The 19410-nt window shown below is 38.7% G+C and overlaps 1 protein-coding gene across 9 annotated transcripts in view; it reads left to right on the top strand.

Moving 5' to 3' along the window:
• Nucleotides 1–68: 68 nt before the first annotated feature.
• The window catches only part of klc1b (kinesin light chain 1b), a 59142-nt gene continuing 39800 nt past the window's right edge, over nt 69–19410 (top strand). The window contains exons 1-7 of one of the 9 annotated variants that reach the window (XM_062058577.1): nt 69–150; nt 14923–15193; nt 15354–15584; nt 17272–17353; nt 17479–17707; nt 18183–18270; nt 19152–19253. In XM_062058577.1, the coding sequence (XP_061914561.1) occupies nt 14945–15193; nt 15354–15584; nt 17272–17353; nt 17479–17707; nt 18183–18270; nt 19152–19253 (981 nt within the window). In that variant the 5' untranslated portion in view covers nt 69–150; nt 14923–14944. Of the gene's footprint in view, nt 151–10310; nt 10498–14922; nt 15194–15353; nt 15585–17271; nt 17354–17478; nt 17708–18182; nt 18271–19151; nt 19254–19410 lie in introns of those variants that run through there. The other 8 variants (XM_062058582.1, XM_062058578.1, XM_062058581.1 and 5 more) reach the window with 8 other exon arrangements.

Genomic DNA, 19410 nt, shown 5'->3' on the forward strand with positions numbered 1-19410 from the left:
CCTACACTTATATAGTATTAGAAGAGGCATAAACAAAACATTACGTCATGAAAAATTTGCTTGAGCGCAAGGGCTGATGGGAGAACTTTGCAGTTTGAGGCGACATTTTGGATTTAAAGGGGCTGGGCTAGGCGAAGGTTCTAGCTGTCGGTAAGGGTTTCTAACTATTTACTTGTATTATTGTTGTTGTTTTGGCCATTTGTGTGACTGTATATTTACGTTGAATATGTTTTCGTATCCACATGCCTCAAATACTGCCTTTATTACTGAAACGCGTCGAACCGGCTACGAAGCAAACAGGGAGTGGTGAGGCTATCATGCTAGCCGAGCTGAACAGTCACTGACGGCAGAGCGAATCAAATCTCAAAGCTGTATACAATAAAAACTTTGGCGAAAGCATTTCCGTATGTACAACAACGTAACCACTAACGTTAGCTTTCATCAATAAAATCACGTCATAGCTGAGCGAACGAAAGCGTAGATCCACGTAGTTAGGAACCGCAATTGTGTTATTTTACACCCCTGGCATAATGGTGCATACTGATGAATACAATAGCTGTCAAACAACTTCAGGTAATAAAGATCACGTCAATTGACCATTTAATGTGTTGCAGAAATCCTAGTTGTATATATGACTGGATATATGGATATATGACTCACAACCGTGAAACACGGCTAACGACATTGCAACCATACTTTTCTAAATGTATTCACAGAATAACATATGGGCTGCCTCGTTCAGTACTTGTGTGCAACTATTCAGGTACAAAGTGTTCACTGTCAATGATAAAACGGCCTGTTTGGCCGGATTGCAGTGATCGATAACTGGTATTGGCAATGATTCCGCCACACCCTCCTTGATGACTGCCTCTGCTTTGTGTCTGTTGGTCACGCATATGTTGCTGCTTGCAGGAAACTGGCCAATGATGGCACCCCGCGATGTAGTATAACTGACTGGAAATGTCATGCTGACTCCAACCCTTTTGTAATGTATACCCACTGCATTTTTATCATTTAGTTTACTTTCCGGGCATTAAAATAATGCCTACTGGTATAGATTTATTTAGATCGTGTGACGTTATCTGGCACTCGCCACAACGGCAGCCATCCTGGATGGGTGTAATTTTCCCAAGGCAACAAGTACGATTTGACATTGACAATTTTGGCTTATAAGTCTTTGTTAACTATGGGTAACACGTCTCTGTCTTTGTTAACTATGGGTAACACGTCTCTGTTAAGATATCGGAGAGGATTAGATGCTATATCGGGAAAGTAATACCGTATTTTTCGGAGTATAAGTCACTCCGCCCGAAAATGCATGATAAAGAAGGAAAAAAACATATATAAGTCGCACTGGAGTATAAGTCGCATTTTTTGGGGAAATTTATTTGATAAAACCCAACACTAAGAATAGACATTTGAAAGGCAATTTAAAATAAAGAATAGTGAACAACAGGCTGAATAAGTGTACGTTATATGACGCATAAATAACCAACTGAGAACGTGCCTGGTATGTTAACGTCACATTATGGTAAGAGTCATTCAAATAACTATAACATATAGAACATGCTATACGTTTACCAAACAGTCTGTCACTCCTAATCGCTAAATCCCATGAAATCTTATACGTCTAGTCTCTTACGTGAATGAGCTAAATAATATTATTTGATATTTTACGGTAATGTGTTAACAATTTCACACATAAGTCGCTCCTGAGTATAAGTCGCACCCCCGGCCAAACTATGAAAAAAAACTGCGATTTATACTCCGAAAAATACGGTATGTATGATGGTAAATGTGGGATTATTGACAATATAGACCCCTACACCTTACAATAAAAGAAATGGAGCAACAAAATCAAACACTGGAAGTCAGACTGAGGCCATGTCCACACGAACACAGACAGTTTCAAAAACGCATATTTGGGGTTAAAACGATCTCCATCCACACAAGTGTAGTTTCAAAATGGTCTCTGTCTACACACAAACACATACACCTGCTGTCATGCACATTTTGTCCAATCAGAAGCCTGAAAAAAAGCCGCCACAGCTGACTTGTTGGCATTACACTTCCGTTATGTTTTATTTTGATATACTAGACCAGTGGTTCTTAACCTGGGTTCGATCGAACCCTAGGGGTTCGGTGAGTCGGCCTCAGGGGTTCGGCTGAGCCTCCGCCGCGGAGGTCAAGACACAATCTTCTCCCTATCGGCGTATAATGGATAACCCCAAACAATGTTCCCTCTAATTTTCCATATGCGTGAGCAAACGCAAAAACTCCTTGAGCATTCAGTAGAGCACGTGTGAGCGACGTCAGACGTGCACATGCACATGCACTGTGGGCACCCCAGACGCACACCTGTCCCAAACCTGACTAAATAACAAGTTAAATGTTTTATTATTATATTCAAATGACAGCAGTCATTTCCATGAGATTATTTTCTAATATAAGTGTTTTGGCCCACTTACAATGACAATAACAAAAAATATTGTTTTTCATGAGCTGTGTACTAGTATTGTATGTCTGGGTGGAAAACGAAGAAAAGGAACAGATTTTGCTGAGGGGAAAAAAGGATAGTGGCACTTGCCAAGGTGAAGCCATGCATATTTGAACTGGTCTCTCGAAGGCAACAGCAGAAGTCACACTGATTTGCAGGTGTGTATTTTCATTTCAGTTCATGCACTGTTTTGGTTTTGTTCTTTGAACAAGGTGATGTTCATGCACGGTTCATTTTGTGCACCAGTAAAAAAAAACATATAACTTTGTCTTGAATTTGAGAAAAAAAAAACATTTTATTTTTCACTAAAGAAGGTTTCGGTGTATGCGCATATGAAACTGGTGGGGTTCGGTACCTCCAACAAGGTTAAGAACCACTGTACTAGACGTACACAATGACGTGTACATTATCTTTAAAACCAACTTGCACGTACACAGAGCCCTGGGAACTTTATCTCTTTTCAGTGTTTAAAGAGCGCATGCACGCCTGTGCTGCTGAAACCCAACACTGATAGAATTATAACATGTTTAGCAACATTGTAATGCATTACATGTGCAGTGAAGTGTACATTATTTAAAAAATCAGCACGCACTAACGAGCCAAGGAAACTATTTTGCATGTTTGACTGCCTATATAAAGCACACTGACGTGCGTGTACAGCTGCATAACTCTCGTGGAATTATAAAGCATTTAATCATGGACATAGTGATATTTTACATGTGCAATGAAGTGTATATTGTCTTTAACATCAGTACACACTACAAGGAGGACGCTACATTATGTTCTTTTTTGTTGCTTGGTCGCTTTTTACGTGCATACACGGTTACAATCGCGCCCGGCTCCATCTACAAGAATGGAAGCAACACACATAAGTTGACCTCATGATTTGTCATTAAAGGACTAAAAACATAAAATAATGTTGCACCTTTTTTATGACACTGAGCAAAAAGTCTTGCCTGTCAAAGTTGTTCCATCAGGTGGAGGTTCGACAGCAATCGTATCCCAAACAGCTGACTGTCATTAGGACCAACGGGAGTGTCGCAAAGCCCATTTTGATGTGTCTTTTTAATCAATGTTGAGTGAAAAGAGCAGCATATTTACGTCCAAACATACAGTAATTGCTCTTATAATGTGGTTAAAGGCAGTGTTGTTGAGCTTTGTAAATGACAGCGCGCAACCGTGACATCATCACAAGTCCCCGTTTGTGCCGTGTACACGCACACACAGAGAGTTTTGGAACTGCACACTTTAGCCAGCGTTTCTAAAAGTCTGCGTTTTTAAAGACAAAAGTATGCGTTTGCGTGTGAACAAAAGGCCTAAACGCAGAGATAAGTATGCATTTTTTAAGTATCTGTGTTCGTGTGGACATGGCCTAAGTCACCTCTCCAGATATCGTTAACTCTTCATGGTGCCAAGATACCTGTGGCGGTGGAGGCGTGGTTATGGGCGGTACCACAATGACGTGACTATGATGATAGGACTTCTTATAAAAGGTTTAAAAATGTATACATACATTTAAAACATCTGTGTTTATTAATTATAAAACACATCTGTGTTTATTAATTAGTATTAACTTTTCTTTTTTTTTTTAATCATTTTTGCCATATTTTCAATTGTTGCTTCTTTTTGCACAAGGTACGCTGTTGAGATTTTTTCAAGTGTTTGGACTTTCTCTTAATATTTGCACATTTTGTAGATTGCTTTCCGCGGGTATATCTGCAATATATATAAAAATCACGTCCACATCGCGGACATGCTGACAACGCTCGAGACAATGGCGTGCGTTTTGTTTACATCCGGTTTCAGTAGCGTGGTTTTCGGTAATCAAAGTATTTTTTTGGTGGTCAAGTTTTCGGTACGTCACTTGTCCATAGTGCGCAAATAGGCTGTACAAAGATATAAATGTATAAATACATTTAAAACACATCTGTGTTTATTAATTAGTATTAACATGTTTTTGTTTTTTTTTAAACATTTTTGCCATATTTTCAATTGTTGCTTTTTTTTGGAAAAGGTACGTTGTTGAGATTTTTTCAAGTGTTTACAGACTTTTAATAACTTTTTAAATGAAGAACAACTAGCAACAAACCAAGCATCTTCTGGTGTTATTATAGAATATACTTTTGTTTAGAGACTCCTAACTTCTGTCCCTCGATGTCCCTGACGAAAGAGGCTTGCTTCGGGCTGTTGCTTTAGTTGGACTTTCTCTTCTTAAAAGCCCCACTGTTCTCTTAATATTTGCACATCTCTTCAATATATATAAAAATCATGTCCACATCGCGGACATGCTGACAACGCTCGAGACAATGGCGTGCGTTTTGTTTACATCCGGTTTCGGTAGCGTGGTTTTCGGTTATCAAAGTCTTTTTTTGGTGGTCAAGTTTTTGGTACGTCACTTGTCCATAGTGCGCAAATAAAAGGCTATATATATATATATATATATATATATATATATATATATATATATATATATTCTTACTGTAACGACCATTTAATGTTTTATGTTCGAGTGGTTTCGATTTGATATCAGTTTTTCCCATGTTTACACACACCTTCCGGGCCTGAAAGGTGATTGGCAGAGAATGAGGAAGCATTGTTGTGTGTCCAGCGGGGAAGCGAAGACTCAAGGAGACAAATGTGCTTTCATGGGAGGTAAAACCTGTCGGAATTGTGCCGTTGTTTATCATAAAATTGGTAATAAAAGTAAAAAAATAGCGTCAGACTTTGTGTGATTTCATCTGGGGGCTGCAATTTATTACTTTAATTTGTTTTCAAGTAAAAAAAAAGCCCTTATTTTTAAGGTGTGGCGGTAACAAAAATGCTGTTGCATTGCGACACATTCAATTACATTAAGGAGAAACCCTGGTCTTCTCTTCTCAATCTTCCTGGCATTAATAATTAATTACATTATTGGCCGCATGTGTAACGGGGGCCAGCCACTGTAGTTGTGCCAGATCTATGTTGGTTTACCTCACTCTCTGACAACTTCAAGAGTAGTGCTAGCTGCTAGTTAGGGCTTTTAGCCCAGTGGTCCGCAAGCTCGCCTCTCACACGAACGACCAGGGTTCGCGTCCCCAGTGTGGAATGTGGTAAAAAGGCTTATACATGTACTGGTAGCCTGCTTAAAATGTGCAGGTGTTAGCATACCATGCCAACACCTGCACAAACATCATGCATGCTCTAGTATAGTAGTTGTGACACATTGACCGGAAGTGAAAGAAACAGTAAGCAGTGGTGCAGCACCAGGATAAATTTGACAATAAAAGAAGTAAACAATACATGTTTCTTTATTGGACAACAACATTTATAGGATGCGATCAAAGTTAAAGAACTTTTTTATGATTAGCGCTATTCTCTGTATACAAAGCCTACGAATGTGGCTGCCGACAAAGCATCGCGGGACACTTCATCAAAAAACCTGAAGCCCGCTCTCTATAAGGCAACCGTCTTCAAAATCAGAAGTTGTATAACGTCACACGAAAAGGGTCTATTGAAATAGTCTTCGGTCTTATTGTGCTGGCATTAGAACAGATGACACTAACACCACATTTTACCTCTTACCCTTTTACAGTGTCTCAAACTGATCCATGTATATTTTTTAGGGTTTGCATAAACTTTTTGGTACTATGATGCAAGAAACTAAGTAGTTTTTTCTTTAATTTCAGGTCAGTGGCTTGCACTTACACTTTATTGTGATTGCATATTCTATACTGTAAGTGTGACCGTGTTGCATTAGACTCTGGGTTAAAGGTGTTTTTATTGCAGCATCATTTTGTGAACTTTGATCACTGGCTAACAAGAGTCGTCTTACTTGTTTGTGAAAGCACATTCCTGAACTAACTTCAATACGCTTCCCTTCTTGTTTCAAGAGAGCATTGTTTATCTTTCTTGTGATTGAGCATGTCAACCTCAGTCTGGAGATGGGGGTTAGAATCTCTGTTGGAAGATTTGTGGGTGGAGTTTACATGTTCTCTCTCTGTTTACATGTTTCTTTCCTAATTGTGGTTCTTTAGATTCCAACCACGTCCTCAAAACACACATGTTAAGTTAATTGGACAGACTACATTTTCCAGAAGTGTGAATGGTTGTTTTGTGTCCTGTCATTGACTGATTAACAGTAGGGTGTATATCCCTCCTTTCGCCCAAAGTGTTTTTTCCCAGTTCATCCCACCTTTTGAAACAATCGCAACTGGACTGTTCATATTGTCTTTGAAGATGTTAAGCCTGTCATCCAACAGCCTTTATTAGTTCATCAGCGTCAGCTTTGTTGGCCAGGTATATTTTTAAGGGCTGCAGAATTAATCAAGTTTTAGTCACAATTACGATTTTAAATTAAATGAGGTTGATTGTCGGTTATATTAACATTTAAAAAGAAGACTGCGCTGCATATTAAATCAAGCACTTTCACAACCGCTGCGGCAAAAAACAGCTCTGTAAAGCGCGTGCATCCACGTCAGAGACCATTGTGTATGAGCACAAAACTCCATCACCATGCCAAACTGAAACATTACCATTATTATTAGTATTTTTACCATTATCTAACTTTTCCCGGGGTTGCTGCAGCTGATTGCTTCGTTTCACTTCATTTCACATGCTTCACTTCTGTGCAGTTTCGGCGTGCATTTAATGCCGCACTGCTGTTATTAGATGGCAACCGGTGTGGACAATATTGGAGACAGACACATTTGTCCTACCCAAAAAGTGTACAGAGGAGGAGAAAAATAAAATGGATTGATGGATGTACCAGCGTCGTGTCACTGGTTGCTCTTATACTCACCGACTGTGACTCAGAGCATTAAGGAGGAGAGGAAACATAAACAGCGGATCTGTAAAACGATGTGTGAGAAACGTTGCCACAACTTGTTTATAACGTCTTACCGTTTGTTTTCTGGAACGGTCACTCAATTATTTTGTCATTAATTACCGTATTTTCCGCACTATAAGGCGCACCGGATTATAAGGCGCACCTTCAATGAATGGCATATTTTTAAACTTTGTTCATATATAAGGCGCACCGCATTATAAGGCGCATAGAATAGACGCTACAGTAGAGGCTGGGGTTACGTTATGCATCCATTAGATGGAGCTGCGCTAAAGGGAATGTCAACAAAACAAATAGTGATTGTACTGACACTTCTACTTGCTGCTCTCTGTTCAACAACCCACTGTTCGAGTTTGTCCTCCAACTGTAGCCATCTCGCTTTGTTCCCTCGGAAACTCTGTTTAGTCTTCTTTACTTGGCGCAGGTCATCATGTTGCTTCCTCCACTTCCGCACCATTGATTTGTTAATGTTAAATTCTCTCGCTGCTGCTCTATTCCCGTTTTGTACTGTGTGACTGATCGCCTTGAGTTTAAACTGCGTCTTAAGCGTATCTCTTAATAGGAGCCATTTTTGTGTCTTTACATAAAGTTTAGGTCTCGCAACTACGGTGCAGCCGCCGACTTCATTTTCGCCCGTAGAAGAAGAAGCGCTTCTTCTACGGTAAGCAGCCGCCGACTTCATTTTCCCCTTTTTTCTACGGGGGAAAATGAAGTCGGCGGCTGCTTACCGTAGTTGCGAGACCTGTTGTGGCTCAACATTGGTCCATATATAAGGCACACCGGATTATAAGGCGCACTGTCATCTTTTGAGGAAATTGGAGGTTTTTAGGTGTGCCTTATAGTGCAGAAAATACGGTATATACATGTTTCACGCACATGTATATGTATATATGTGTTTATATGTATTAAAGTTAAAGTTAAGTTAAAGTACCAATGATTGTCACACACACACTAAGTGTGGCGAAATTATTCTCTGCATTTGACCCATCACCCTTGATCACCCCCTTGGAGGTAAGGGCAGCAGTGAGCAGCGGCATGGGTGGGTACCATTTTATAGTCTTTGGTATGACTATATGTATGTATATATGTGTGTATATATGTGTATATGTATGTATATATGCAGTGTTTCCCATAAACTGCCAAGATACCTGTGGTGGTGGGGGCGTGGCTATAGGCGTGGTCACCATGACATCATCGAGGAATTTGCATAATTTACTACAAATATATGATTTTCTCTAAAAAGGCTCAAAAAATGTATATTTACTAATTAATAATAACAGTTTTGTTTTAAACGTCCATCCATCCATTTTACAATATAATTACAACACTTTATGTACATATTTATATACAGATTTGAACAATAAGTTATTCACTGAAATATATTTATTAATTGTGGTTCTTACAAAAAATATATCTTATAAAATATAAAAGCTAAAATGTCTCTTAAAGCTCTGCCCCTTTAATTAGTGCATACTAAATAATTTAACTTTAGCCTACTACTACAACCATATTATTTACCAGCAACATAATAATTTCTCTCTATCCTCTCCTGCTCCGGCCCGGCTGCACCAAATGATAATATAAATACATTTAATAAAGTCAAATACAAATAAGGCAACAAGAGAAGTATCCTACACTTCTCTTTTGTAAAGTAAATCTGAACAGCCGATATGGGCATCTACATCAACTATATGATTTGCCTGAGAAGCTGGAAAGGAAAAAAAAAAAGAAAAAAAATCTATTTGTGGTGGACGTAATTCTTTCGTGGCGGGCCGCCACAAATAAATGAATGTGTGGGAAACACTGATATGTGTATGTGTATATGTATATATTTATGTGTGTGTATTAGGGCTGCAACTAACGATTAATTTGATAATCAATTAATCTGTCGATTATTACTTTGATTAATCAATTAATAATCGGATAAAAGAGACAAACTACATTTCTATCCATCCAGTATTTTATTGAAAATAAGTATAAGTATGGTGCATACTGGCACCATACTTATTTTGATTGTTTCTCGGCTGTTAGTAAATGTTGCAGTTTATAAATAAAGGTTTATTAAATGTTGGGTTTTTTTTATTAAAAAAAAAAAAAAAAAAACTGCACAGAGCATAGATCCAACGAATCGATGACTAAATTAATCGGCAACTATTTTAATAATTGATTTTAATTGATTAGTTGTTGCAGCCCTAGTGTGTATATGTATGTATATATGTATTATGTGTTTGTGTATGTATGTTTGTGTGTACATGTGTATATATAAGTGTTATATATCTATGTATATTTATGTGTATATAAGTATGTATGCATATGTATGTATGTACTGTATGTATGTATGCGTATGTATGTATGCATGCATATATATGTATGCAAAAATAGATACATTTAGAAAACGTATCGTGATATGTTGCCATTACAATATTTCTCCTGCCTCTAGATTACTTGTGCTGATACGTATACTCTTGCTCTGTTGTGATGACAGATGGTATAGATACAGAACATGTCCATACTTGTAGAGCGTAAATAGTTTGGATCCGGCATTAAGCCCTCAGACTAGAGCTGTCCTCGTCAAAACTTATTCTAAGACAATCTGAACAGTCCTGTTGCGATCTATTCAATGCCGTGCAAATACAATGACCTGGTTGATTGATAATATTACAGGCTTTGTGTCCAAATAATTTGCTGTGACATTTAATTAGTGTTTTTGATGTGTTGGTGAAGTAAGGTTATTAGGAAAAAAAATGTTCGCTGCCTTGAATCTTTGTGTCTCATCATGCACATTCTCCTGTGTCTGAGAGCAGAGGAGCAGCATCTCCATAACTCCCTCCCCCATTCAACTTGCTCCTCTGCTTCCTTGGGTGGGGCCATTTTTGGATGTCCGCCTTTAGCTGATGTCGGTTGTTTGCCATGAAGCAGCAGGAAGGTCACAGCAGTCCTTCAGGCACCAGCATTTGCTCTCTCCCAGCCATGCATCACACACTCCGTCCCACGCTGTACTTTTTGATTTGAATTACCCAGTTTTACAGCCAAATATTCATTTTTCGTTTCTAGAAGCATCGCTTTGGATTATCACCGTCCCAGTGTGTGCATTGTTCCATTGCTGGAAGTCAAGTCATTATTTCGTCAGGTATTCTCCATGCCAAACTTTTAAAGCTCTGGTCTGCAACTGAAACAGGTTAGTGTTCTAGTTGTATATAGTTGTAATATTGTAATATTAGTTGTAATATTAGAGCTTCCTTCTTAAACAGTTTTGTGATATCAGTATAGAGGTTTAGACCCAGTGAATTTTAAGAGATTGTGGCTTGGTTTTTTTCCTTCACTATTGTAATGTATATATATTGGTGTGTATTATATCCACACACTTACAATCCTGCCCTGATGGTTTGCGATGATAGTATAACTTAATTGCAATGTCGCATGTGCTGGAGCAAGGAGGTCAAGCATTTGTTAACGTGCAATGTAGTGTCCATGTCAGATGTTAACTTTTAAATATGTGGGAATGTTAATACTTGTTAATCTGTACAGTGCTTTGTTGGAAAATATCTTAAGGTCAAATATGCTACTGTATTGTGGATTAACTTCTAAAAGCACCGTGAGCCATTTCAGTATAAGAAGTGTTTTTATGGATGAACTTTCACTTCATAAATGCTTTTTTATTTCAGTGGAAACAAGGTCAAAGATTAAAACAGTAGGTGTTATGGAATTTTATCTCCTCTTAAATAGATTGGAAAATATGACTTCAGATGTCTTATAATGCAAGCTCTTTATTCAGTTGCATATTATGTTTTAGACTCAACTTTGTCTAACGCTAGCCAGGTTTGATTGATTGATTGAGAAGTTTATTGACCTCTTAAAGAATTGACTCCATGTAATGCTTTAAAAAGGCAAATGGATGGTACAAAAAGCCAAAAGGCTTGTTTCCATTGTGGTCCATTAAATATTCATCACATTTGATACATTCAATAATAAAATATATATAAACTGTAACAGGTATAGAAAAAATTACGTTAAAAAAAATGGATAAATTATGTACATATACACAGTATACATGTCAGGTAATTTGAAAAACAGTATATACAAAAAATGGGGGGGGGGGGGGTATATACACTATGTACATGACTATGCACATGTTGACTCCCAAGAGTGTGCAAAACAGAATGAGAAAATATATATACACTATAACCACATAAAGCTGTTTGATGCTTCGAAGAGTTGCTGGGGATCAATTTTGGTTCAGATCAGGTAGAGGTTGAGCTGAGCCATGATTTTATGGCAGTTTTAAAATTTAGTAGCAAAGTTCGAATTTTAAAGGCCTACTGAAACCCACTACTACCGACCACGCAGTCTGATAGTTTATATATCAATGATGAAATCTTAACATTGCAACACATGCCAATACGGCTGGGTTAACTTATAAAGTGCAATTTTAAATTTCCCGCTAAACTTCCGGTTGAAAACGTCTATGTATGATGACATATGCGCGTGACGTCAATCGTATTGGTACACCATTGAAACCAATACAAAAAGCTCTGTTTTCATCTCAAAATTCCACAGTATTCTGGACATCTGTGTTGGTGAATCTTTTGCAATTTGTATAATGAACAATGAAGACTGCAAAGAAGAAAGTTGTAGGTGGGATCGGTGTATTAGCGGCGGACTACAGCAACACAACCAGGAGGACTTTGACTTGGATAGCACACACGCTATCCGACGCTAGCCGCCGACCGCACAGATGATCGGGTGAAGTCCTTCGTCCTTCCGTCGATCGCTGGAACGCAGGTGAGCACGGGTGTTGAAGAGCAGATGAGGGCTGGCTGGCGTAGGTGGATAGTTAATGTTTTTAGCATAGCTCTGTGAGGTCCCGTTGCTAAGTTAGCTTCAATGGCGTCGTTAGCAACAGCATTGTTAAGCTTCGCCAGGCTGGAAAGCATTAACCGTGTATTTACAGGTCCATGGTTTAATAGTATTGTTGATTTTCTGTCTATCCTTCCAGTCAGGGGTTTATTTCTTCTGTTTCTATCTGCATTTAAGCACGATGCTATCACGTTAGCTCCGTAGCTAAAGAGCTTCGCCGATGTATTGTCGTGGAGATAAAAGTCACTGAATTTTCATTTCGCGTTCTCTACTCTCATTTTCAAGAGGATATAGTATCCGAGGTGGTTTAAAATACAAATCCGTGATCCACAATAGAAAAAGGAGAGAGTGTGGAATCCAATGAGCCAGCTTGTACCTAAGTTACGGTCAGAGCGAAAAAAGATGCGTCCTGCACTGCACTCTAATCCTTCACTCTCACTTTCCTCATCCACGAATCTTTCATCCTGGCTCAAATTAATGGGGTAATCGTCGCTTTCTCGGTCCGAATCGCTCCAGCTGCTGGTGTAAACAATGGGGAAATGTGAGGAGCCTTTCAACCTGTGACGTCACGCTACTTCCGGTACAGGCAAGGCTTTTTTTATCAGCGACCAAAAGTTGCAAACTTTATCGTCGATGTTCTCTACTAAATCCTTTCAGCAAAAATATGGCCATATCGCGAAATGATCAAGTATGACACAGAATGGATCTGATATCCCCGTTTAAATAAAAACATTTCATTTTAGTAGGCCTTTAAGGTCTGTTGGTAGTGCATTACACTGTGTGGTGGCAAAATAGTAGAATGCATTTTTTCCCATGAGAGTCTTGAATTTGGAGGGGACGAGGTCTGAGGAACTCCCTCTCGTGTAGTACCTGTGAGAAATAGTTCGACAAGTACTTGGGGACAGTTTCTCTGAGTATTTTGAATACAAGGCACATTGCAATTTGGTGTACTCTTTCCTCAACTCTAAGCCATCCCAATTTGGTAAAGTGGGCTGAAGTCAGGTGAGTCCTGTATGGGAGGTTGAGCAGGAGTCCCACCAGCTTGTTTTGGGAAGTTTGCAGTTTCATTTTTAGTGGCTTGGGGATACTGGTGAACCATGAGGTGCAGGCGTAGTCAAAATGACACTGCATGAGGGCACCGGCAAGGGTCTTAAGTGTATCCCTGTTGATAAACGCAGAAAACCTGCCCAAAAATCGAGTTTTATTATGGATCTTGGTGATTGCTTTTAATGCCATTTTTTCACCCGAGAGAGTGTTGTCCAATATACAACCTTGGTAAATTACCTTGTCTTTGCTGGTGATTATGGTATCACCTGCTTTAATCGTAAAGCCTGGGGATTTACCTAGGTTGTGCTTGGACCCGAATAGGATGGACTCTGTTTTACCCAGGTGTAGTGACAGTTTATCGGAAAGCCAGAAACAGAGATTACTTAGTTCGGTAATGAGTGCGCTTTCAACCTTCAATTTATCCCTGTCCAAGGCCAGAATCGCAGAATTGTCCGCGAAAAGGAACAAATTGCTTTCATTTCCTTAATGTAAATCAAGAATAACAATGGTCCCAGAATGCTCCCCTGTGGGACACCACAGCTCACCTGAGGGGAGAGGACAGTGATCCGTTCACCTCGACCACCTGTTCTCTACCCTCATGGTAAGATTTCATCCAGTTTGAAGGAGGGTTTTTTAACCATGTTTTAATTATAAACTGCAATGTTTCCTACATAACTATCTGTGGTGACGGTTGTATGACCTCATCATTTGATCTGCATAATTAAACATGACTTATGTACATGTCATTTTATGAAGGCTGTTGAAGGCTGCTTATTTTGGTTATGACCACTGAACCCAAATAGATGACCATATAGTAAATGGTAAGAACACTCCCAGTTTGAGTGGCCGTACTGGGTTTGCTAGTGTAATATTATATTTTAAGGCAGTGAAGTTTGTGCTTTAAAGTGTGCTGCAATCTGTGCTGTTATACTTGTGACATTGTCATACACCAAAAACAAGTTCACCGAAAACTGCTTTGAGCCAGAAGTATCCGAACTGGGAGTGGCCCTTTTTATGGCGTAGTATATATTTTTTTAGCATCTGGCTCTTGGCTGCTTTCATACCCCTCTGTTTATCCACACTGAGGATAAACTACTGCATACACCCGCTGTTCTGATCCCTGCTATACGTGCAGGGCTTCTTTGTGCTTGTTGCTTATAAGTGATGTGGCTGAATGAGTCATTGGACTGAGAAAATAGTATGTTGTCACTCACCAAAGAGTGGTCATTTGCTGGTAACACCCTTGAATGGTGTCATCATCTTTGAAAGTACTCTGCAAGTTTAATACTTGACCTGGCACTAAAGGAGAGCCACATGGCAGTTTTCACACATAAAATTAAAATTGAAAACTACAGCGCAAAATGGCTTTTGTGTGCCATAAAATTCCATCAAGCAACAATTTTTTATAACTTCCTTTTTGTTAATGTTTTTTTAAAAATGTGTTTTGTTTGTTATTTTTTCTTTCTTGGTGACAACAGACACTGTAATTCATATTGTAATAATGTAATGTAAACGTAATAACATACAAGCTTATATCACTCTCCTTGGCTGTCACGTGATCACATGCTCAGGTTGCCTCAATATAGGGCAGGCCTTTTCATTGTCAGACAATAATGGAGTGAATCACTGTAGTTTCTTTTTGTATTGTTTTTATCAATAGTGTAATACCTTCTTGCACTTTCTACAACAATCTCTACAGGTTTCCCTGAGCTCTAACAAAGATGTCCACCATGGTGTATCCACGGGAAGAGAAGCTTGAGAAGCTCTCCCAAGAAGAGATAATTTCCAACACCAAATTGGTAATACAGGGTCTAGAGGCTCTGAAGAATGAGCACAACTCCATCCTCCACAGTCTCCTGGAGACAATCAAGTGCCTGAAAAAGGACGAAGAAGCCAACTTGGTGCATGAGAAGTCCAACCTCCTGCGCAAGTCAGTGGAGATGATTGAGCTTGGACTTGGTGAAGCACAGGTAATATCGGGTGAATAATTCATAATTTAGTGTTGTGTGTTTTAACCATCCAATCTCTTGCGACTGTCCTTGTAGTTTGGCTTCCTCTGCTTTCTCACATTTATTCACAATCTTCTCTTACCAGTGTACTGTTGTTTTTTCAATGCCATCTCCGTCTTAGGTAATGATGGCCCTTTCCAATCATCTGAATGCAGTGGAGTCCGAGAAGCAGAAGCTGCGTGCACAGGTGAGAAGGCTCTGCCAGGAAAACCAGTGGCTGCGGGACGAGTTGGCTAACACCCAACAGAAGCTGCAAAAGAGCGAACAGAACGTCGCCCAGCTTGAGGAAGAGAAGAAACATCTGGAGTTCATGAACCAGCTCAAGAAATATGATGAGGAAGCCTCTCCTACTGTAAGTACCAAATACTTTTAAACTGAAGTTTACGTGTTAAAGAGTATACTTTAAAATTCACAAATTTTGAAAGAGCTTTTCTATCCAAGGGAGAATGTGGATAGCTTTTTAAAAAATGTCATACCATTTGCTGCCATTTTGTTTATTCCAAATAAAGCCCTCAGTTTATTATTGACAAATAGTCCATGCTCATAGTAAAGATGGTTTAAATGATCTGTGCCATGATTAAATTAATATTAAAATGACTGTATCATTATTAATATTAATGGAAAAATAAATTTAAGGTGTTTTTCGATAAAAGCTGTCTCTCAGCTGATTGTTATGCTTTGGAGGAGGCCTATCATGAAACAACAACTTTTCTTAACTGTTGGTACTTTTTGTGTATTTGGGATCTGCATAAGTCCCGAAAATTTGAAATCAAACCATGAAAGCATGGCGGAGATATTTATATAACAATCTTGCCTTCCTTCATACTTCCTCCAAATGTGTGGTTTGGTATTTGCCCGATTTTTTAAAAATGTTTTTCCTATTCGTGAAGTCAGTGAATATCTACATATATGGTAAATTTTTACCCGAAGAGCTTTGCACGAGTCCGCCTTTGTAGTCTGACGCTGTAATCCATAAGCGGCTTCTTTTTCTCGATCCTCATGTTGTAGGACAGACTGGCTCATACATGCACATGCAGCCCCCGCTGTTGCCATTTCTAGTATAAAGTACAGTATAGTTCTAACTTACAGTATATCTGTCATTAGACACAATATAAACACGCTAAAAACTACAACGACGCTGATGGGGTGAAGATGCAATCGAAGTGGAGGCATGTAATAAGACACCCCACAAAATGGGGCATTCTGAAGAAATGGTTAGGAAGCGGTTTGAAGATGGTCTGTAAAACATAATATATACAACATTTTGACAAAATAACCACCATTACATGTTATGTAGACCACAAGGAAGTATTTTAAAATGTAAAATAAAAATGATAATATCTTTAAGTTGTAAGCAAAAATTTTAGGTACAAGCATTACGTCCATAGGCATAGCAATTGCTACAGTGAACCTCGTAAGACCTGCCGAAAACATCCGGTCATACTAACTAGCATTTGTTTATAGTTGGATATGGACATCATTTTGTTTTTCAACCATCGTGAGGAAGAGAGTGAGTAAAGAAGACGTTGATTTTAGATTCCAGTGTTTTGAGTTAAGAGAACCATTTGAGCTCATATATTGAGGTACTACTATGAAGTGAAATTAACTATATTTATATAGCGCTTTTTCCCTAGTGACTATCTATATTCAGCATGCGGTCAGGCACAAGCTTGGCTCAGGGAGAGTCCATGGCATTTTAGATATTAACATCATATCCTGTGTTTGTAAAATTAGTGATTATATTCAGAAACACATTATCTACATTTATGCTACACTGGGATAAAGGTGGGTTAAGTGTCCTGCCCAACGACACAATGGCAGTGACTAGGATGGTAACAGCTGGATTCGAACCTCGAACCCTCAAGTTTCTGGTCGGCCCTGAGCTACACTGCCCCACACTGTAGCGGGAAATACTAAATCATTGTGCTTGGCTGTCATAAGTTCACTATTGTTGTTTTGTATCTTATTTTTTAAACAGCTGGAATTTACCTTTCTCAAAATGTTTTTAAAGAAAAGGTGTTTTTGTTTTCTTCTCAAAGCAGGATGAAAAAGATAAAGAAACACCAAAGGACTCTCTTGATGATCTCTTCCCTAATGATGAGGAGGAGCATGGCCAAGGAAGTAAGGCACCTAATTATGTTGTTAAACAGATAAACCCATTTTACCATTCTACAAACCAAATTAAAATTGGTCTGTTTCACTACTTGATCGCTCCCTCATGCCTATGTTGCATTCATACTCAATAGTGCAGCATCAACACAACAGCGCAGCTGTGGCTGCAGCCCAGCAGGGAGGCTACGAGATCCCGGCTCGCCTGAGAACACTGCACAACCTGGTAATCCAGTATGCTTCTCAGGGCAGGTATGAGGTAGCTGTGCCTCTCTGCAAGCAAGCTTTGGAGGACCTGGAGAAAACCTCTGGACATGACCACCCTGATGTGGCTACCATGCTCAACATCTTGGCCTTAGTTTACAGGTCAGAATTGAGTACATATAGTTGCGATCAAAAGTTTACATACACTTGTGAAGAACATAATGTCATGGCTGTTTTGAGTTTCCAATACTTTTTACAACTCTTATTTGTTTGTGATAAAGTGATTCTAGCACATACTTGTTGGTCACAAAAAACATTCATGAAGTTTAGTTCTTTTATTGCTGTATGTATACTTTTGACCCAGCATATTTGGTCACATTTTCAGTAAACCCATAATAAATTCATAAAAGAACCAAACTTCATGAATGTTTTTTGTGACAAACAAGTATGTGCTCAAATCACTCTATCACAAAAAAAGTATTGGAAACTCAAGACAGCCATGACATTATGTTCTTTACAAGTGTGTGTAAACTTTTGATCGCGACTGTATATACTGCAGTCCTTTACATTTACTTGTTTTAATGTTAGCCTTTGTTTTAAGGAACTGCCTATTGTCAACATATTTTTGTATATGCAGGGATCAGAACAAATACAAAGAAGCAGCCCACCTTCTCAACGATGCTCTGTCCATCCGGGAGAAAACGCTGGGGAAAGACCACCCTGCTGTAGGAATCCTATTGTCATGGCAACCATACCTCCTAATATGTTATCTGTAAAGCAGATTACTGTATTTTTCGGACTATAAGTCGCAGTTTTTTTCATTGTTTGGCCGGGGGTGCGATTTATACTCAGGAGTGACTTATGTGTGAAATTATTAACACATTATCGTAAAATATCAAATAACATTATTTAGCTCATTCACGTAAGAGACTAGACGTATAAGATTTCATCGGATTTAGCGATTAGGAGTGTCAGATTGTTTGGTAAACGTATAGCATGTTCTATATGTTATAGTTATTTGAATGACTCTTACCATAATATGTTACGTTAACATACCAGGCACGTTCTCAGTTGATTATTTATGCATCATATAACGTACACTTATTCAGCCGGTTGTTCACTATTCTTTATTTATTTTAAATTGCCTTTCAAATGTCTATTCTTAGTGTTGGGGTTTATCAATCAAATACATTTCCCCCAAAAATGCGACTTGTACTCCAGTGCGACTTATATATGTTTTTTTCCTTCTTTATTATGCATTTTCGGCCGGTGCGACTTATACTCCTAAAAATACGGTAGTCTTTTGGTATAGTTTCATGATTGATTGTAGCCATAGATTATGCAAGACCTTGCAACGCTAGTTCATTAACTACTAACCAGTAAAAAAAACATTTAGAGTTGTAATTACTTATTTTATTAACACATTTATACCACTCTCATCACCCATTGCAATTCTTGTTTCCCCATCTCCATGATACATTTGAAACAGTATTGTTTTTACAAAAGATCCAAAATGGTTTTAAAAGTTTGCTGCATCTCAGTAGCCTGATTTTTCAAGTCAAATTCCATAATTCCGTCTGTTTTTCTATATGTATGTGTTGTGCAGGTTGCAGCAACATTGAACAACCTGGCTGTCTTGTATGGAAAGAGAGGAAAGTACAAGGAGGCCGAGCCCCTGTGCAAGAGGGCTCTGGAGATCCGAGAGAAGGTAAGCCACATGCCAGGCTTGCATCACAGTACTACTGTCAAAGCCTGACCTTTGGACAACACTTTTTCTAATAAAATAGGATTGTTTTGATTTCAGAATTTCGGTAGTAATCAAATCGAATCAAATCAACTTTATTTATAAAGCACATTTAAAATTT

Source organism: Entelurus aequoreus, linkage group LG09 (assembly GCF_033978785.1).
Source record: "Entelurus aequoreus isolate RoL-2023_Sb linkage group LG09, RoL_Eaeq_v1.1, whole genome shotgun sequence".
Lineage (NCBI taxonomy): Eukaryota > Metazoa > Chordata > Actinopteri > Syngnathiformes > Syngnathidae > Entelurus > Entelurus aequoreus.